General features: G+C 43.1%; 1 protein-coding gene and 1 long non-coding RNA gene across 2 annotated transcripts in view; one reads left to right on the forward strand and one right to left on the reverse strand.

Annotated features, from left to right (window-relative positions):
* The first annotated feature begins 6 nt into the window (after positions 1 to 6).
* Positions 7 to 14,937, forward strand: LOC147574037 (uncharacterized). Its single transcript, XR_015243847.1, has 2 exons — positions 7 to 1,160; positions 14,049 to 14,937. It is a non-coding gene; the product is annotated as an uncharacterized LOC147574037 (long non-coding RNA).
* Positions 2,691 to 20,704, reverse strand: part of LOC112857033 (myosin-2) — a 26,338-nt gene continuing 8,324 nt past the window's right edge. Inside the window, exons 14-40 of the mRNA XM_086686027.1 lie at positions 20,498 to 20,647; positions 20,211 to 20,381; positions 19,799 to 20,108; positions 19,112 to 19,185; positions 18,185 to 18,272; positions 17,975 to 18,092; positions 16,923 to 17,046; positions 16,696 to 16,832; positions 14,191 to 14,446; positions 12,130 to 12,372; positions 11,860 to 12,036; positions 11,632 to 11,777; positions 11,458 to 11,548; positions 10,983 to 11,372; positions 9,926 to 10,052; positions 8,620 to 8,738; positions 8,281 to 8,477; positions 7,393 to 7,576; positions 7,150 to 7,315; positions 6,924 to 7,048; positions 6,443 to 6,751; positions 6,152 to 6,355; positions 5,704 to 5,829; positions 5,446 to 5,616; positions 5,258 to 5,362; positions 5,043 to 5,138; positions 2,691 to 2,977 (exon numbers count right to left, since the gene is read on the reverse strand). Of these exons, the coding sequence (XP_086542153.1) occupies positions 2,825 to 2,977; positions 5,043 to 5,138; positions 5,258 to 5,362; positions 5,446 to 5,616; positions 5,704 to 5,829; positions 6,152 to 6,355; positions 6,443 to 6,751; positions 6,924 to 7,048; positions 7,150 to 7,315; positions 7,393 to 7,576; positions 8,281 to 8,477; positions 8,620 to 8,738; positions 9,926 to 10,052; positions 10,983 to 11,372; positions 11,458 to 11,548; positions 11,632 to 11,777; positions 11,860 to 12,036; positions 12,130 to 12,372; positions 14,191 to 14,446; positions 16,696 to 16,832; positions 16,923 to 17,046; positions 17,975 to 18,092; positions 18,185 to 18,272; positions 19,112 to 19,185; positions 19,799 to 20,108; positions 20,211 to 20,381; positions 20,498 to 20,647 (4,557 nt within the window). The 3' untranslated portion in view covers positions 2,691 to 2,824. The remainder of the gene's footprint in view (positions 2,978 to 5,042; positions 5,139 to 5,257; positions 5,363 to 5,445; positions 5,617 to 5,703; positions 5,830 to 6,151; positions 6,356 to 6,442; positions 6,752 to 6,923; positions 7,049 to 7,149; positions 7,316 to 7,392; positions 7,577 to 8,280; positions 8,478 to 8,619; positions 8,739 to 9,925; positions 10,053 to 10,982; positions 11,373 to 11,457; positions 11,549 to 11,631; positions 11,778 to 11,859; positions 12,037 to 12,129; positions 12,373 to 14,190; positions 14,447 to 16,695; positions 16,833 to 16,922; positions 17,047 to 17,974; positions 18,093 to 18,184; positions 18,273 to 19,111; positions 19,186 to 19,798; positions 20,109 to 20,210; positions 20,382 to 20,497; positions 20,648 to 20,704) is intronic.

Consider the following 20,704-nt stretch of genomic DNA (forward strand, 5'->3'; position numbering starts at 1 on the left):
ATTTCCTCTCACATTGGGTTAAGTATATGAATCAATCTCCTATAAATAATTTGAGAGGTCGGCAATCTGAAAGTGATCTGCCTTTGGAATAATATAAGGTGTTGTTTCAGAGACAGCTATGTTCTGCCATCCCTGGACTTTGTTGCTGCCGTCATTCTGTTTCGCTGAGCTGCCTGTGTGAAGTCTCTTCCACTGGCCGAACAATTGCAGATATTAGAGTAGGAAGGGAGGTTGCAGCTCTTGACCAGAGTGGTAGGAAGAGGTGGTTAGTCGCCCCCAGGAAGGCACGAGTTTTGTTTGTTTGTTTTCTTTGCAACTTATTGTGCTTTCCTGAGGGTGCTTGGAAACGTAATTTTGAATTTTGAAACTTGCTTCGTGAAGAGCAGCCAAGGACAGCTTCTTTTGTTGCGTCCAGTCGGCTCCCTCTGATTCATTGTCAGATCAGACCACTCCCACTTCAAGCTGGCTCCAGACTTCTTTGCCTCGCCAAGCTGAGGTGTCCACTTCTCTCATTTTTTGAAAATGCAAGTTGCTTGTGAAATCCTGTTTCCTCTATGAAACTCAACATAGGAAAATGTTAGAAAGCAGGGCATTTCTCTGTCTAGAGGCAGCACCTGTGACTCCTCCACCAGCTACCCATGGTATATATTTCACATTTTGCTTACAAACGATACCTGAACATTGTTTTCTATTCTGATTTTTTAAGAGATGTTTGTTATTGTGTCTGTCTTGTGTCTCTCTGTGTCTGCATTGTCTGTCAGCGGCTGAGACCCAAGTTGCTGCATATACTCTGTTTGGCAACAGTTCCTGTATTCTTGCACTTACATTTCAATCCGTTTAATGAAATGGGTCACCTTCTGAAAGCACGTGTCTAGAGATACTGGTTGTACTGGTCATGGGATCTATTACTGTAAGGGACCATCAGACCCATATTCCTCATTTTACTAAGGAAATAGTGGAGGTCCAGAGAATAGAAGGGAGTGACCACAAATTACTCAGCAGCCTTGACTCTGGTCACCTGATTGGTATGGCAGCCCAGCGTGCTTTCTGGTATCACTCTTGTGTCTGGAGTAGATTAAAGCCATCAGGAAGGGTCTTATAGGAGTCATGCGTCTGATGGAGCCTTCCTAGCCAACTCCTAACCTGCTTGGTTACCACAGGTATAGATAGAATTTTACTTTCTTTCATAACTGGGTTTTTTTTTTTTTTCACATTCATTTTCTTTAGCAGACCTCCGAGAAATGTGGGCAGTGGTTTTCAGGAAGACAGAACATTTTAATAATGTTCTCAGTAGGATTTGATACAAATTTTAAGGTAGTCCTTTGACCCACTCTGGACAGATTTTGCAGTAAGTTTGTTGTAAGACATTGGTTTTGGTCATTACTGCCAAGTTACCAGGCACTGAAGCGTTTATAGGTGGTGTGGGAACAAAGTGAAAGCGGGGCCAAAGCAGTGAGAAGGGTGATCCCACACCCTTCCTAAGGCCAGAATGACAGTGGGAATCCTAGTTACCTGCTAAGCTGCTTCCTTGTGTCTGATTTAAGTCACTCTCCTGCAGTACATTTAAACCAATATACTCTTGCTTTCAATTCACATGGATAGTGACCACTTGGCTTTTCCTTTATGCTGTCTAGGAAGGTCATACTTTTGGCTCTGCACCTCAACTGAATTCATTTTTGAAAATTTTGATCATCAGGGTACCTATGTGGCTCAGCCGGTTAAGTGTCCAACTCTTGATTTTCAGCTCAGATCATGATCTCATGGCTCATGAGTTTGAGCCCAGCATTGGGCTCTGTGCTGATGGCACAGAGCCTGCTTGGGATTCTCTCTCTCTCTCTCTCTCTCTGCCCCTTCCCTACGTATGCTGTCTCCCTCTTTCTCTCAAAGTAAATAAATAAACTTAAAAAAAATCTTGATCATCTAGAAAAACTTCTCTGAGTAATCCAGATTGCTACAATATCTGGGTTTTTGCACCACAGTGATACTCATTATTATGTGTGTTGAATATGCACCTAAGTTATCTAGGGACTCATATTTTATTGACACTTTTGATCATTTATTTATTTTGGCTCTTCACATGATTATACAGGCAGCCATCAAATCTGGAAACATAGGCTAATAGCTTATTGATATTACATTGGAGTATATAGAATAATATTCTCTTTGTCTCCAGACTTGATAGGCACCCTGTAGTTTTCCTAGGGAGAAGGGTATATCTCACCCTTGCATGGCATACCCATTACCCGATGTGTGTTCTCTGAATATATGGTGTATCGGCATTAGTGCTGCAAAAAATCCTTGTGGGCTAATGATACTAATACTTTGGATTTGTATTCTTGATAACATGAAGGAGAAGTAATGATATAGTGTAGTCTATTTGGGAGTATAGCCGCTGTCATTCTTTGCATAGACCTGGAAAAGTAGGTTTATGTTAGGGGAATCAGGAGCTTTCTAAGATCCTTCTATGACCTGCATTAGGGAAAGGTTAGAAAGAAAGGAAGGTGACCCTCAGATTTCTTCCAAAACAGACTTCCCTGATAGGCAACAACTTTGTAGTCTTAAAGTATTTTTATAGACTTAAAAGTGAATGCTACTTCTTAATGGCAGGTTGAGTGTAATTGTTTGATAGCCTTGTGATTATTCTAGCTTTGACACCGCTTTAGGAGAGAGAGAAAAGACCAGTCTAAGGATGCTGTTTGCAAAGTACCCTATGCTCTTTATTTCCTTTGCAGTAGGGTAGAATAGACAATAATTACAGAAGGAAATGACCAAAGACTTCACATTTTGTGCCTCTCTTCAGTCGTTCCGTAGCATCAGGACATGATCACTCTTCACTTATGATTTTCGTGTGGACCTCCCGGCTCTTTACCCGCAGCTTGTTGACCTGGGACTCAGCAATATCAGCGCGTTCCTCAGCCTCCTCCAGCTCATGCTGGAGCTTGCGGAATTTAGATAGATTTGTGTTGGATTGTTCCTCCTGAGAATGAAAATGGAATTGTAAGGAATCCCCACTGTGCATCTTTCTAGACTCTGTAGATCTAAGGGAAGAAAGGACTTGGCATGTATGGAGAACTTAAAATACTCAGCAGGGAACCTTGTTGTCTTACTGCCTCCTGGATTTTGGTTATTATTGAAGTGAACATTATGATTTATTTGGGGCTTGGTGTCCCACAAATAATTGCAACCCTATTTTTGCAATGAAAACATATTAAAAGATATGCACCACAAGTAAAGCAGAAAAAATATATAAAAGCAGAGCAGGCAAGAATACTGAAGTCCTGCTTCTTGTCAATGCTTTCTATAAGGTGACTGTAGGCTCGAGATAGATATTCTTTATATAGATATAAAGATAGATATTCTTTATCATATAAAGGATGAATTTCTTAGTAGTGTCTTTAAATTGAAATAAATGTTGAATTTTATATATCATTTTGGAACATTTCAAAACAATCATTTTTTTGTCCTGTTTTGGATGTAATGATTCTACTGACAGATTCGCTAATATTAAGTAATCCTTACACTGAAGGAATTAAGCCTATTTAATCATGATGGACAATCCCCTTAATAAAATAAGGTTTCGGCGAGTTAGTTATTTATCTTTGCTGTAACTACATTCATGAGTAAAACTGCCTTTAGTTCCATGCTGCCCCCCCCCCCCCCCCCCGCCTTCTCTCTTGGACAGGTTTTGGTATGAGGGTTACGTGAGCTTCTTAAAATGATCTGGAAAGCTTTCCATCTTTTCCCATGCTCTGGAATGGCTTACATAGCTCAGGGATTATCTGTTACTTGAAATTTTGAAAGACCTATCTGGACCTGAGTCCATTTTCAGAAGTAAATGGACTTTTATAGCCTCCTATAAAAATCATCAATTTTTTAAAAAATCATCAATTTCTGTAAGATTTCAACTTTGTTGACAGATTTATATTTTACGTAAAAATTAATTTTCTGATTGTGTGGTTTGTCTCTTTTCTCATTTCTTTCTTTATTTTTCAGTAATCTTTTCATCCAACATGGGGCTCAAACTCATTACTCTTGAGATCAAGAGTCTCATGCTCTTCTGACTGAGCCTGCCAGGCATGCCCCCCCTTTCTCATTTCTAATGTGTTTGTATTTTCTTTCTCTTTTTCCTTGATTAAGCTAGTTATAAGTGTATTTATTTTATTAACTCCCCAGAAATGATCAGATATTACTGAAACTATCAAATTAGAAAATAGTATACTCTAATTTATAAATGTCTACCTTTATCTTTAACAATATTTCTTTCATTATTATTTGTAATTTCTTTATTGGACTTTCAGTTTATTTATTTGTTTTTCTTTTGATTCATAAAGCAATGAATTGTCCTCCAAAGACAACTTTGACTACATTCTTTAGGTTTGTAAAAGTAGCATCCTCTGAAGTTTATTTATGATTAGTAAGTATTCAGTAATTATGTTTTTTCTTTCCAATTTAACCCAAGATTATTTAGGAAAGTTAGTGTTTTAAGCATTTAAGCATTTGGGAATTTGTGTTTACATTTTCCTGTCACTTTACAATTTTATCACACTATGGCTAGAGAATGTGAGCTGCATTATTTCTACTTTGAAATTTTTTGAGGTTTCTTTGTGTATAGAAAATTTATTTTATTTAATTTAAATGTTTTAATGTTTATTTATATTTGAGAGAGAGAGAGAGAGAGAGAGAGAGAGAGACAGTGCAAGCAGTGGAGGGGCAGAGAAAAAGAGGGAGACAGTATTTGAAACAGACTCTAGGCTCTGAGCTGTCAGCACAGATTCCGATGCGGGACTCATGAGCCATGAGATCATGACCTGAGCAGAAGTCAGATGCTTAACCAACTGAGCCACCCGACTGAGCGCCCAGAAAATTTACTTTTAAAATCAAGCCGTTAACATTACAAAATTCACAAATGTTTTTAAGGAGTACAAGTCTTCTAAAAAGCAAATGGCTTATTTACTACCAGGAATAGTAAACCTTAATTATTTGTTCATTAGCTTTTCTTAATAAGGGACCTCTCTCTTCCCTTCCATCTTAAGGATACTTACAGCCTCTTCAGCTTGTCTCTTGTAAGATTTCACTTTGGCCTGAAGTTTGTCTACCAAATCCTGAAGCCTGAGAATATTTTTCCGATCTTCTTCCGTCTGAAAGATTATAAAAACCACAGGGCCTTACTTCAAAACCACTTGACCATTGTATCGTTGTATATGAATGTTTCACGTATGTATGGGAAGCACTTAGCTGATAAAAACTGTTGGTGTACCTGGTAAGTGAGTTCCTTCACTCTCCTCTCGTGTTTGCGCAGACCTTTCACGGCATCAGCGCTGCGCTTTTGTTCACTCTCAACCTCTCCTTCCAGCTCACGCACCTACAAATAAGTAGGCTCTTAAGAACTTTGAACTAATAAGGCACCAGGAGTAAATGGAAGTAGACAGAGATTGAGACACCCACCCTGGCCTCCAGTTTCTGGATCTGCTTCTTCCCGCCCTTCAGGGCCAGCTGCTCAGCCTCGTCCAGACGGTGCTGAAGGTCCTTCACCGTCTGCTCCAGGTTCTTCTTCATCCGCTCCAGGTGGGCGCTGGTGTCCTGCTCCTTCTTCAGCTCCTCGGCCATCATGGCCGCCTGTTAGCAGTGAAACAAAACCGGTTGAGAGCTGGGCTGGCGCATCAGGATTCAAGTTTGAGCACCACCATGTTGCCCTCTGCTCACATCAGTGATGGCCTTCTTGGCCTTCTCTTCTGCGTTGCGGGCTTCCTGGACAATGTCTTCCATCTCTCCCTGGATCTGGGAGATGTCTGTCTCCAGCTTCTTCTTGGTGTTGATCAGGCTGGTGTTCTGTTAAAATAACAAATTTAGAAATATCTAGTATATGAGAGCAAAGTTGGGATGCCAGATTTCTAATGAACTCACAGGCTAGTTAATTAAGTAATTAGTATCCCTCCTTGTTCAATGAGTTATCTGAGATGACAATATATTTTTGAACGACAATCAACTTTGGATGTCACAGTACAGATAAATATTACTAACCCACAAATATTAAATGTTTTAAATGTTATCCTCCATAAAACACTGTGAGTACATTCTTAGATAAAGCTACGATATGAGCAAAAATTTCATCTTCATTCCTTTGTATTTTTCACTCTTCTGTTATACTCACTTGGGTGTGGAGGAGCTGGACGCGCTCACTGGCGTCCAGGAGCTCCTGTTCTGCGATTTTCCTGCTCCTCTCCGTCTGCTCCAGGGTCGCCCGCAGCTCCTCGATCTCAGCCTGCAGCAGGTTGGCCCTGCGCTCCACCATGGCCAGCTGCTCCTTCAGGTCCTCCTGGCCCCGGAGCGCGTCGTCCAGGTGCAGCTGGGTGTCCTGTGGAATGAACGATCGTTGAGACACCTCGTTCTCAGGGCTGCAGTCTCCCCAAGCCCCTTGGGGCCCTCTTTCGAACCCACTTACTTTGAGGATGCCCTGGGTGTTCCTGTAGTTCCTCAGGGCCTCTGCAGCCATGCGGTTGGCGTGGTTCAGCTGGATTTCCATTTCATTGAGGTCTCCCTCCATCTTCTTCTTGAGCCTGATGGCGTCATTCCTGCTCCTGATCTCAGCGTCCAGCATGGTCTGCATCGACTCCACGACTCTGGTATGGTTTCTCTTCAGCTGGTCAATTTCCTCATCCTTTTCAGCGATTTTCCTGTCGATTTCAGACTTGACTTGGTTCAACTCCAGCTGGATGCGCAGGATCTTTCCCTCTTCGTGTTCAAGAGATGCCTTTAATGACAGCAAGGGGTGACATTAGCAGGGAATGGAAGCATCTGAAAGTTTATCTGCACACCTTTCCTTCCATGAATTTTGTGCTGCTTATTTTTTTAATTCAACCTATGTGGACGTGCCTAAGTATTTTCTGACCTTATTTGTTTGTAATGCACCATTTGACCTATACCTCTGCTTCCTCTAAAGCAGCCTGGAGTTCACACTTCTCTTGTTCCACTTGCTTCTTTATCTTCTCCAGCTCATGGATACGTTTCCCTCCTTCTGCAATCTGCTCCGTGAGGTCAGAAATCTCCTCTGTTGTTTGGGTTAAAGACAGGTAGAGATTTAATCAGACAGAGGACATAAGAGAGAGGTTCCTCAAGGCATGGATGTTGCTGAAAGTGAAAGGGACTCACGCTGCAAGTTTTTGTTCTCCCGTTTCAAAGTTTCTAGCTGATCCAGGGATTCCTCGTAGGCATTCTTCATCTTGAACAGCTCAGTGCCAAGAGAGCGGGCCTCCTTCTGGGAGGCCTCGAGCTCAGCGTGGGTCTCCTCATACTTCTGTTTCCACTCTGCCAGGATCTGAGAAACCGGGAGTGGTTATCTGCTGTCAAGTACCAAGGAAGACAGCGGAGAGCAGAGGCTGCAGCACAAGGTACCTTGTCGAAGTTCCTCTGCTTCTTGTCCAGAGCCGCGCAGGCCGCGTTTGTTCTCTCCACGTCGAGCATGAGGTCTTCCACTTCGTTCTGGAGCCGCTGCTTCGTCTTCTCCAGGGAGGCACATTTGGCGTTCACCGCTTCTACGTGCTCCTCGGCCGCCTGCAGCCTCTGGGCCAGCTTCTTCCTTGAAGATTATACATGTTTGTAGGGAGGAGTGAACCAAAGCAAGAGGGAGGAACTATTACCACACTGAAGAGTGATGGAAACTTCATATTAGCAATATGCATGTATTCAGCAAATATTGATGAGCTCCTTCTACGAACCACACACTGGATACGTAGCAGTGAGCAAGACAAAAGAACAAAAAAGAAGGTCCCTGCCTCATGAAGCTTCCAAATGAGTGCAAGACAGAAAGGATAAGGGAGCGAGAGTATGCACAATAACATCTTGCAGATATAAGTGCAATGAAGAAAAGTAAAATAGAGTAAGGGTTGGGCAGTTATTCTAGATATTCAGGGAAGACCTCTCTGAGGAGGTAGCATTTGAGTCAAGATCTCAAAAGTCAGAGTGAGCTGGAGGGAGATCTGGGGGGAGAGCATTCCAGCAGAGGGACCAGCAAGTATAGAGCCTTGAAGCCACAATGAACTTGGTGTGCTTGACAGACAGTAATAAGGCCTAGTTGTCTGTATAATTATTTGTTACTCATTCCTCAAGCACAGGAGGGCAGGTATCACGTTTGCTTTACTCATGTCTCATTCTCAGGGCCTGATAGCACCCGGCAAACAGGAGCTAATTAATGAACGTTTGTGGGTGACTTCACGGAGGGTTGGATCTTTCGGGATCAATGTGCAAAGCTTTCTGCACATTCTCTCATATCTGCACACGTACTTGGCCTCCTCCAGCTCCTCTGTGCGCTGGATGGCGTCCGTCTCATATTTGGTCCTCCACTGGGCCACCTCGGTGTTGGCCTTGGACAGTGCCCTCTGCAGCTCGGCCTTGGACTCCTGCTCCTCCTCGTACTGTTCCCGCAGCAGGTCACAGTCGTGGCGGGAGGACTGCAGGGCGTGGGCCAGCGCGTTCTTGGCCTGTGGAGATAGTTACAGCTTCCTTTTATTGGATGTTTAATGTTTAATTCTTGAGTTTCAAACCCTTTAAAAGTTGGTGTAACGGACTCCAGTTAGGGTTAGGTCATACGACAAAAATGAGTCTGACAGTATTATTATTTACCTTTATCTCCTCTTCCAGCTGCCTCTTTAACTCCTCAATCTGTTGTGTAAATGCTTGTTTGCCTCGTGATAGCTGAGACACCAGAGCCTCTTTCTCATCCAGCTGTCGAGAAAATTCACCTGATCCACAAAAGAAATGACACCATTTTTAAAAGTGAAGAAACAATTTTACAAGCCCATATTAGAAGTAAATTTTAACTCTTAACTCCCCTCCCCCCACCCCCTGCATTGAGTGCTCAAATGATTGAATTTTCTGCTGGCATCTTCATGCTTAATGTCAAATTTCTGATTTTTATGAGGAAACTTACATATTGATCTGAATGTATAAATACAGCTGAAATTCTTTTTGTTCTCTACCATAACTAAATCTCTCTGGGTATATGATATTGTGCCAAGTCTGGTTATGGGAGCCAGGGTACTGAATTCTACATGATCGCTGTTTCATCAGACTTTTGAGAGACGGGCTTATTATGCATGCCCCATTCAGGAATTTGGTTCACTTTGGGGTGCCTGGATGGCTCAGTCACTTAAGCATTGGACTTCAGCTCAGGTCATGATCTCATGGTTCGTGGGTTCCAGCCCCGCATCGGGCTCTGTGCTGACAACTCAGAGCCTGGAGCCTGCTTCGGATTCTGTGTCTCCCTCTCTCTCTGCCACTCCCCCACTCATGCTTTTCTCTCTCTCTCTCAAAAATAAATAAACATAAAAAACCTTTTTTTATTTTATTTTTTTTTTGTTTTTTTTTTTTTTTTTTCAATGTTTATTTATTTTTGGGACAGAGAGAGACAGAGCATGAACGGGGGAGGGGCAGAGAGAGAGGGAGACACAGAATCGGAAACAGGCTCCAGGCTCTGAGCCATCAGCCCAGAGCCCGACGCGGGGCTCGAACTCACGGACCGCGAGATCGTGACCTGGCTGAAGTCGGACGCTTAACCGACTGCGCCACCCAGGCGCCCCAAAAAACCTTTTTTTAAAATAAAGGAAAATAAAGGTTCACTTTGATGTATAGAAACAGAAACTCAGCCTGTAACAGGAGTCCCAGGCCCCAGGCAACAGTGACTCCTAATCCCAGGCAGCCCCTCCGTGTGGCCAGCCACTCTATGCTTTTCTGGAGCAGAGCTTGATCCACTCCTATTGAAGTCTTTGTATCTAGCGTTGTCCCCAAGTGACCTTGCAAGTAGGTCGAGAGTCTGAACCATTCCGTGAACCACACATGTTCTCAGTTTTTATTAGGCTCTCACATTACCAAATCAGTTGTTTCAACCGCACCATCTCCATTCTCAGTGCCCAGAAGAGGAGAGAATTACCGGATTCGGTCTGCAGGCGTCCTCTCTGGGTCGTCAGGTCATTGATCAGCCGCTGCTGCTCTTCCTCCTTTGACTTCAGCTCACTCACTTGATCCTCCAGCGTGCGGCACATTTTCTCTAGGTTGCCCTGTGAGAAGAAGTAAAAGCAGGAAACAAACATATTTTAATATCATTTTGCTCTTGCTAAAATTTCTTATAAGACAGAAAAGTACTTATTTTGACGTAAAATCAATCAAATTCTTGTATGTGCAATGTGATATGTAAGAATTCTTTTTGTTATGTTATGATTGCTCTGTGAAGTTGAGAATATACTTTGGGATTTTTATTTATTTATTTTTATTTTATTATGAATTTTTTAAAGTTTATTTATTTTTGAGACAGAAAGAGACAGAGCGTGAGCGGGGGAGGGGCAGAGAGAGAGGGAGACACAGAATCCGAAGCAGGTTCCATGCTCTGAGCTGTCAGCACAGAGCCCAATGCGGGGCTGGAACCCACCAGCTGTGAGATCATGACCTGAGCTGAAGTCGGATGCTTAACCAACTGAGCCGCCCAGGCACCCCCTACATTGGGATTTTTAAAGAGCTAACTGTGAAGCTCCATGCACTATTAATATAATAAATTTGAATAAATAAATTAACATAATAAATAATATGCTTTAAATGTAAGATTCTTGTAAGAACTGTATGGTGTATTCTTCTAAAAGCATGTATTCAAATACTTGACTGCCTTTATGTACTATGAAACTTGGCTTATTGGGTGCTTGAGAATATTGGAGACCTGTGTTCTCCAGCTGGAACCTGTGAAAACATAGGTGACCTATGTTCAAAAGCTGGTCCTGTCATTTATTAATGGTGTAATGGGGCCAATGTGCTTAACTTCTTCGAATTTCAGTTTCTTCATATGTTAAATGCAAATAATACAGATACTAGTTTCTTTCTTGCTTACCCTAGATTACTGTAAAAAACAAAGGACATAATGTGTGTAAAGTACCATGTGCAAACTATGCTGCATACATAAAGGATTATTTCATTGATGACAAATTGCCAGGTTCTAATACCTTGGCCTTGGAGACAGTCTCCATGTTACTGGCCAGGTCGTCGATCTCCATCTTCAACTCGCTCTTCTCCTTCTCCAGCTTCTGCTTGACCCTCTGTAGGTTGTCTATCTGCTCCCCCAGCTCAGCCATGCTGTCCGCGTGCTTCTTCCTCAGGGTGGCCGCCGTGGCTTCGTGCTGCAGGGTGGCCTCCTCCAGGTCCCTGCGCATCTTCTGGAACTCGGCCTCCCGCTTCTTGTTCATCTCGATCTGGGCGGAAGTGGCCCCACCAGCTTCTTCCAGCCGCTCGCTGATCTCCTCCAGTTCCCGGGAGAGGTCCGAACGCTGCTTCTCTGCTTTGGCCCGGGAGGCCCTCTCTGCCTCGATTTCCTCCTCTAGCTCCTCGATGCGGGCCTGGGGGTGGTGAAAAGCATGCACTTAGCTTCTCTGTGTGGTAACTGTGCCTCTTTGAGCCAGACTTTTAGAAATACCAACTTACTTGCAGCTCCTTGATCTTCTTCTGCAGCTGAATGCCCAGGGCCTGCTCATCTTCAATCTTGCTTTGCAGATTGCTGATTTCAAACTCTTTCCTTTTTGGAAAGTTGCAAAAAATAACAATTGAGTGTATACCCACCACCAAAAGCAAGTTCATAAACAGTTCTTCCACGCTTACTTTTTGAGCTTCTCATCAAGTTGTTGTTTTTCATTCTCAATGTCCATTATGGACTCCTGGGCCAACTTGAGGTCACCTTCCAGTTTCCTCTTGGCCCTTTCCAGGTCCATGCGGAGTTTCTTTTCTTGCTCCAAGGACCCTTCAAGCTAAATATAAATCATGTTTAGTGTAAAGGAATGCTTAGCTTCCTTTCGAAGAAAATAATTTCTTCAATAATCTTGGACTTACATCATCTACTTGCTGCTCGAGCTTGGTCTTAGCTTTGGTCAGCGTATTGACCTTGTCCTCTTCTGCCTGTAGGTCATCCAGGGTCTGCTGGTGGGCCTCCTGGAGGGCCTTCTTCTCCTTGGTCAGCTTAGCGATGGTTTCGTCCAAGCCTGCCATCTCTTCCGTGAGGTTTTTCACCTTGAAAAATTAAAGAAGAAATGGTATCTGCTCTAAAGCAGGTTTACTAGGCTGGTGGAACCTTGATATGGTAGAACAGAATGTGATTCATACCTTGTTCTCTGTGGCATGCTTCTCCTTTTCAACCTTGGCCAGGGTCAGCTCAAGGTCGTCAATGTCTTTCTTGAGCTCTGAACACTCGTCCTCCAGTTTCCTCTTCTTGGCTGTCAGCTCAGCATTGATCTCCTCCTCATCCTCAGCTCTCTCAGTCACCTCCTTGATCTTGGCCTCCAGCTGGATTTTCGTTTTGATCAGCTGATCGCACCTTTCCTCTGCATCAGCTAAGCCTTCAGCTTCCTAGAGTTGGAAACAAAATCAAAATTGGAAAGAAAGAATGAAATATTTCACAGCAATAACAATGTTAACCTCTGCTGTTGGATCTTTGGCTTTAAAAAAAATATGAACCACCTCCTGTATGCAATCCAGGATACATTGCGAGAAAACCAAAATGAATCAGATTTTATCCTATTCCTTCAGAAGAGTGTATTCTCTGGTAGATTAGAAACCCTCCCCCCCCCCTTGGGGCGCCTGGGTGGTTCAGTTGGTTAAGCGGCCGACTTCGGCTCAGGTCATGATCTCACGGTCCGTGAGTTTGAGCCCCGCGTCGGGCTCTGTGCTGACAGCTCAGAGCCTGGAGCCTGTTTCAGATTCTGTGTCTCCCTCTCTCTGACCCTCCCCCATTCATGCTCTGTCTCTCTCTGTCTCAAAAATAAATAAACGTTAAAAAAAAAAAAAAGATTTAAAAAAAAAGAAAGCCTACCCCCAAAAAGCTAGCATGAATTTAGAAAGCAGTTAGTGACAGAAGAGATCGGAGAAGTTCTATTAGAGGTGGTTTCCTTGAATGAAGTGGCATTTGAGTTGAGCCTTGAGAAGTGGGTAGGATTTGATTTTGTAGAAATCAAGTCATTGGGGGATGGAGCAGGAGGAGAGAAAGCATTCCAGTGAGCATTTCAGGATGCAGCTGCTAATTAACTGGTTCTCTTTGTAGAACTGGAAGATGATCTTGGTTATGATGTTCTACATTCAAGTTAGGGCATAAAGTAATCAAGGAATTCTTGGCAACCTGCTATGTCTCCAATTAAGAGGGTTGGGAGTGAACAGGATATGAGTGACAAATTGATATACACATTCATCAGGAGACTCCATATCAGCCTTTGAATCCACAAAAGAGTAAAATGTGCTGCATGTACCATGTAGTGAATGTCGTGTGTAGGACAAATTCTTAGTAAATCTCTAGGGACAGCAGAAGAGCATTCCGGATAGATCTGAAGGGGGTGGGCACAGAAGACAGCTCTTTTTCCTTCTGTGATCAAGAAGAAAGAGTTATTACACTGCCTACACTTGACAGAAGAAACCAATTTTAATCAACAGGAGAAATATATGATTTCGTGATGAGTAAATTATACCAGACCAATTCAGTTCACTCCGAAATGAAAGGCAGTCTCATAAATTACATTTCAGAGTTGATGGAGGCTGTTCTGAAATGACTGGTGTGGGAGTGAACAGCGAGTAGGCTGGAGGGAGGAGAGGGCTGTGGTGGGGGGGTGGGGGTGAGTGGGCAGAGCATCTTGGGTGCTGACACAGCAATCCAGGTGTGACGTGATGGGGCACAGCCTGTGCAGATGGATTGGAAAGAATGGACCCGAGTTGTGGAGATCAGTGACAAACAAGAATTCCCTAAAATGTGTTGTAGAATTCCTGACATTTGCCAGCTGTATGTATTGTGATTTAAGACTCATGGACATCCATGAGTTTAAGGAGGTTTCAGAGATTAAAAAAAAAAAATCAACTCTGTACATGCTATCCTCCCCTTAATATTTCATTTGTGATAGTTTTATGTTAAAATCACTTCCAAGGACTGTCTTCAAAATTTTTAGAAAAGAAGTAATAAATCCTGTAGTTTGATGAAATTGTGGAGGATGGGTGACAGTGGTCTGTTTTACCTTATTGCTCCTGGTTTGGGATGATGAAAGGATGTATGGACTTTACTGGAACCATCAGAGTGCACTGACCTTCTCCCCCCAGTGAGTGTCCCCACACCGACTACCCAACTCTTTGCACTTGCGGCCACTCGCATCCCGATTGCAGCACCTATAGCGTGACACCACCACTTACAGCCTGAACTTGGAGCTGCAGGTCGTTTTTTTCTTTCAACAGTGACACCATCTTTTCCTCCAGTTCCTTCCTCTTCGCCTCTGACTTGGCGAGTTCGTCTTTGGTTTTCTGAAACTCCTCCTTCATGGTGGCCATCTCCTTCTCGGTCTCCGCGCTCTTGAGGAGGGGCTTGATCTTGAAGAAGAGTTTCATCCAGGGCCAGTGCTTGACGTTCATGAAGGCGCGGATGTTGTACTGGATGCAGAAGAGGGCTTCTCTGAAATGTAATTGGTGCAAGTTAGATACTGTGTGGATGAAGAAATGAGATGAAGTCTTGGCAGTGAGAGCTGGAGGTTCTGTCCCACCCTGTTCCTCGCCTACCTTCAGAAGCACAGATGGAAGAAATTCTACTTTGGGATGATGGTCAAGGACGTGTTAATCACTCACCTCTCTTCATCAGGGCCTCTCCAACTTTTGGTGTACCTAAGAATCATCTGAAGGACTTGTAAAATACTAGTTCCTGAGCCTTATCCCCAGAGATTCAGAGTCAGAGGATCTGAGATGGGGGTCTAAAAATTTGCATTTTTAATAAGTTTGCAAAAGACACCGACAATTCAGGTCTAAGGACCACCCTTTAAGAACTGCTGTATACCAGTGCTTCTCAGGCTTTGCCACTGGAACACCATGAAGAGCAGTTAAGGGGAGCTAGACCCCTGAGGGATGTGGGTGTGAACAAAGGGCTTCATTAAAGAAGAATTTCTGTGAAAATCTCTGGTTTCATGTATTTTAATGTTGTGTGAATTTTGCACTCTACTCTGTAATATTCTCACATTTAAAAAATCTAAATTATTTAAAAAATGAATTACCTTCATATATAAGCAATTAACTGCCCAAATACATACATATATGTGTGTGTATGTGTGTATGTATATATAAATATATATATATAAATATACATATAGTGGTATATATAAATATATATATAAATATATATATATTTATATATATATAAATATATATTTATATATATATACATATAGTGGTTTATAAGCAAACTTATTATTTTTAATAAAATAGAATACAGTAGAAGGTATTAACATAACTACAGGTGATAGAAATAAAATTTGTTTCATGTAAATTACATATATATTTACACACAGGTGTATGAATGTGCATGTGCCAATAGAAATGCATTTCTTTTTTTTTATTTTTTTTATTTTATTTTTTTCAACGTTTATTTATTTTTGGGACAGAGAGAGACAGAGCATGAACGGGGGAGGGGCAGAGAGAGAGGGAGACACAGAATCGGAAACAGGCTCCAGGCTCTGAGCCATCAGCCCAGAGCCCGACACGGGGCTCGAACTCACGGACCGCGAGATCGTGACCTGGCTGAAGTTGGACGCTCAACCGACTGCGCCACCCAGGCGCCCCTAGAAATGCATTTCTCAACATGGGCCCTGTTCACATGCATTCTGCAGTTTGAGACACCTGGCTCTTTGCACTTAGAATTCTGACCCTGCATCAAATCAGATCACCAGAAAGCTATGTATCTTGTGACATTGTATTAACTTACTGAAAAAAATCTTTCACAGATAAATGTCCTCAATGTTTTATTTATTTATTTTTAAAAAAAAATTTTTTTTTTTTCAACGTTTATTTATTTTTGGGACAGAGAGAGACAGAGCATGAACGGGGGAGGGGCAGAGAGAGAGGGAGACACAGAATCGGAAACAGGCTCCAGGCTCTGAGCCATCAGCCCAGAGCCCGACGCGGGGCTCGAACTCCCGGACCGCGAGATCGTGACCTGGCTGAAGTCGGACGCTTAACCGACTGCGCCACCCAGGCGCCCCAATGTCCTCAATGTTTTAAATCATAACAGCTTGATAATAGAAATAATCAGATGGAAGAAGTGGTTTCTACATCTTGCATAAAAATCACTGTGGAGGGGCACCTGGGTGTCTCAGTCGGTTAAACATCCGACTTCAGCTCAGGTCATAATCTCACGGTTCATGAGTTCAAGCTCCAAGTCGGGCTCTGTGCTATCAGTTCAGAGCCCACTTCAGATCCTCTGTCCCCCCCTCTCAGCCCCTCCTCCATGCTCTTTCTCTCTCTCTCAAAAATAAATATTTTTTTAAAAATCGCTGTTGATTTTTGCTTCAGCAACTTTGGGACAAATTAAAAGCCCTAAACTCTGGTGCAAAAAAAAAAAAATCACTGTTGCAAATACTGTCTGCTGTTCAGTCAATGTGTCTAATTTAATGATCTATCAACTAAATTCACACTGGTTTATTTTTACACTGCTGTATTTTCTCTTGTTAGATGAGAGCTATCCACTCTTTATGACCCCCCCTTTTACCCTGAACTCAGAATATGTTTCACAGTGATGACCCCTACCTGAAGAGTCAGTGTAGGACTCTTCCTCATTCTTGCTGACATCAGTGGCCTTATCATGTCTGAGTCTTAAGCCACCTCAAATGTGTTTCTGAAGCAGAAAGATGTGAATAAATAAATAATTTATATTTATACCTTCTCTCCACCATCCTCTGGTACTCCACTCTGGCCAAGAAGCCTCTGCACCTGGCCTGGGTTCGGGTAATCAGCTGGGCCAGCTTGTCATCTCGCATCTCCTCCAGAAGCCCCAGAAGACCAGCTTTGAAAAAGACCTGCGGGGGGGGGAGGATTTGCAGATCAGAAACTGTACATAAACTTCAAAGGGACACGGATAGCATCGGGTGGGCTTTAGAGACCATTACCTTGGTGTGACCAAATTTATACTGGGTGTGGTCAATGTCGATGGACGCAAGGAGCTTCTCAGAAGCCTTCTTGCTGTCAATGAACTGCCCTTCAGGGATTGCACTTGCATTTAATACCTTGTATCTGTTTAAGTAAATAATAGGGTTTTTTTTTAAGGTGGTTTATGATGACACTAATAGCAGATAAACATTAAATGACCTATTTAGAAAATTGGAGCTTTAAAAAAAAGTATCCTCCTTTGTTCACAGGAAGGACTTCCTATACGTAGTTGGTCAAACTAGCATCAACTGTCTCTTTTTACCCCATTTCACCTTCCTGCACAGCTGTAGCTTTCCTTTCTGCCTCATCAGACCTTGTTCTCAGGAAAGGATTCTGTGATCTTATTCACACCAAGATGTAGATGACCAATAAAATGTAACATGTAACCAGCTCCCTGGAGCTGCTGCCAGCCCCTTATCCCCTTGGCCTCTTGTTTGACTCCCAAGATGGACTTCTCTAGGGAGGAGAAAGTTGCTGAGGAGCTGGTATTGTGAACATTCTGGGAAACCTTGTGAAACTGGTGTGTGAGACAGAAAGATGAAGATAGGAAGTGACAGAAAAGGACCCACTGGGAGATATATACTTGCATGGGGGAGTTCCTAACTCAGACACCAATAACCATGTGACTTTGAGCAAGTAGCTTAATCTCCTTGAGGCTCAAGTTCATTCATCTATAAAAGGAGGTGTTGATAGGACTTACCTCTACCGACGTTTTGTAAAATGAGATAACCCAAACAGATTTACACATTAAAAAATGATAGTTTTCGTAATTATTGAAGTTAGTGTATATATCTGTGGGCTAAGCCAGGAGCTTGGTAAAGCCCATGAAAAGTCTGGAGTATAAAATATGTGGTCTAGATTATAAAGGTGTTTTGAGGCTTATCACTTTTCACTCTTTTTTTGTGGCAAATCAAAAATAACAAATAGAGACATATTTTTCACTAAATTGTTTTGCTTGCATAAGTATATTTATATTAAACTTTAAGATACACCGTAATTAGGAGAGCCTGACCTCTGTTTGAAGTCTGCATAAAGGATTCTGCTGGGGAATCCCTTCCTGCAGATGCGGATGCCTTCCAGCACTCCGTTACACCTCAGCTGGTGCAGGACAAGTTCATGCTCCATGGCCCCTATAAATATACATATTTATTCCAGTGTGGAGATCTTTTTTGAAGGGAGGTGTGGTAGTCATGCTTTGTGCTTTCATTCTAGAGCTTCTTACCAGGAGTTTTGGTTTCATTGGGGATGATACACCGCACAAAATGAGGATGTGTGCTCCTGAGGTTGGTCATCAGCTTGTTCAAATTCTCCTGTGAAATCAGGAAAAATCCTGTTATCTCCAACTTTAATATGGTTATGAGTATTTGGCGGTGTCTATAAAATCAATGCCTATGGCTGAGTTGAATGACCAGCAGGAATCATTTTCATGTAAGGTAACACCTTGCCATGCTTCTCCTGACATGCAGGTTTCTCCTTAGTCCCTCTTTCTCCACTTGAGTTAGCAGGAGTTACACAGCCTGACACATGATCTTTTTCAAGCAAAGTCCTACTTCCTCCCTGGTCCATGGCTTTCCATAAACATTTATAAGGCCATTGCCTTCCCATACTAGCCTTCCCATACTGGTTTCACTTTCTTCTCCCAAACTCTCCATATTCTCCAGTGACTACATGCATGCCTACATCATGATGGGGCTTTTTCTCATAAATATATCTGCCCTTTCAGGGCAGAAAGATTAGCTAAAGGGGAACAATCTACCAGTTGTAATCGAGGATTGACTGGACTAAAAACAAGGATGCCATATTAAGTTCCTTCTAAGCTAGCTGCTAGATTTTCCTTAGTTTCACTGATGATTTAGTCTCTCTGAGTACATGTCATTGCTTAGTTTCACAACTTGACTAGATTATGAATGGTAGAGTATTCCGTTTTACAAAATTTCCTGTCAAATATTCGGCTTTACTTGGCTTGTCATGAAAGACGAGCTAATGATTTCTCAGTAATTTGAACCTCTTCTCTCCAAACATCGATGAACAGAAGCCATTAATCAGTGTCAGTCTTTTCCTAAGTGACTTGTGGAAAGAAGAGTCTGTGCTTTGAAAAACAGATTTTCCTAAAGCAACTGGGGAGTGTGAGACCCAGTTTCGTCCTTACCCGGAAAAGGGCAGACACTGTCTGGAAAGAGGAGCCCTTCTTCTTGCCGCCTTTCTTGGCTCCACCACTCGCCTCTGGAGAGAAAATAAGGGAAGGTGTCACTCAAGTGTACTTTTGAATTGGCAGGGATGTTTCGTGCTTATTTATTGCCGACTTCTGCACTTTGGGGGACACTGCTGGCCTCTCTGTTGGAGCCTGAGTGACTCTTACCTGTCAACTAAGCTTGCATCCACTCTTCTGTGATTTTTTTTTCTACATTTTAAGGTGAAATGAAGGGATTCACTTCACTGTATCATAAAGGTGGATCCTTAATGTTAGGTCACTTGGGGGACACAGTAACTTCAAAAATCATCAGTGGAAGCTAGTCTAGATAGGGAGAGCTCTGTCACTCCATTGTCTTAAATATTCCTAGATACTCAATATCCAGTAGATGTGAAGGAAGAAGCAGGAGAGAATCCAAGAAACTGAGGCTTTTCATTGGTTGAGATCCTAATAGTTCCTCTCTGACCATTCACAGTAAGGCCTCTGTCAGTGCTGGAGTGAGACACACATGTATGACTGCAATGCAGCCTATTTACTCAAAATGTGGAAGAGCAATGGGTCTGGCCCTGCCATCCTGAAACTGGCCTTGAGCTAACATCACTTTTTGTAATACCTAGAGAAAGTGTTACAGTTTTTGAGCATTACCTGCATCACCCGTTTGAGCTCCAGAGAAGAGGTAAGCTAGAGTTTTCATTGAAGACTTCTGGTACAGACCGACCACAGTCTCATTCAGTGGGTCCTTGTTCTTGTCCAGCCAGCCAGTTATGTTGTAGTCCACGGTGCCAGCGTAGTGTATCAGAGAGAAGTGGGCCTCGGCCTTGCCTTTGACCACCTTGGGCTTCTGGAAGTTGGCGGACTTTCCAATATGCTGCTCGTACAGCTTGTTCTTGAAGGAGGTGTCTGTGGCCTTGGGGAACATGCACTCCTCCTCCAGGATGGAGAAGATGCCCATAGGCTGGATTAAAGCAAAGCAAAATGCGTGTAAGGTACACGTGAGCTGCAGCAGTGAGCCGCAGAGTAGACAAGACGAGGTTACTGAGTGGACAGATCAGGACACCTTCTCGATGAGCTCGATGCAGGCAGCCAGGTCCATCCCAAAGTCGATGAACGTCCACTCGATGCCCTCCTTCTTGTACTCCTCCTGCTCCAGCACGAACATGTGGTGGTTGAAGAACTGTTGCAGCTTCTCGTTGGTGAAGTTGATGCACAGCTGCTCCAGGCTGTTGAACTAGGGCGTTGCAAACACCAAAGAGCTCAAGTGAGTTTGGGAAACCCAGGGGGAAGTCGGCAGAGCAGACACGAAGCGGAGGGGCCTTAACAGGGCCGCTTATTCCAACAACTCACATCAAAGATCTCAAAGCCGGCGATGTCCAGGACCCCGATGAAGTACTGTCTGGGCTGCTTGGTGTCCAGCTGCTGGTTGATGCGGGTGACCATCCACAGGAACATCTTCTCATAGACAGCCTTGGCCAGGGCACCCACTGCATTGTACACCTTGAAAAACAAAAATATTTCCCTTGAGGTTATCAGAGGACTGTAAAAATGCTCAAT

This window comes from Puma concolor, chromosome E1, assembly GCF_028749965.1.
Source record: "Puma concolor isolate L17-30 chromosome E1, mPumCon1.1.hap2, whole genome shotgun sequence".
Classification (NCBI taxonomy): domain Eukaryota; kingdom Metazoa; phylum Chordata; class Mammalia; order Carnivora; family Felidae; genus Puma; species Puma concolor.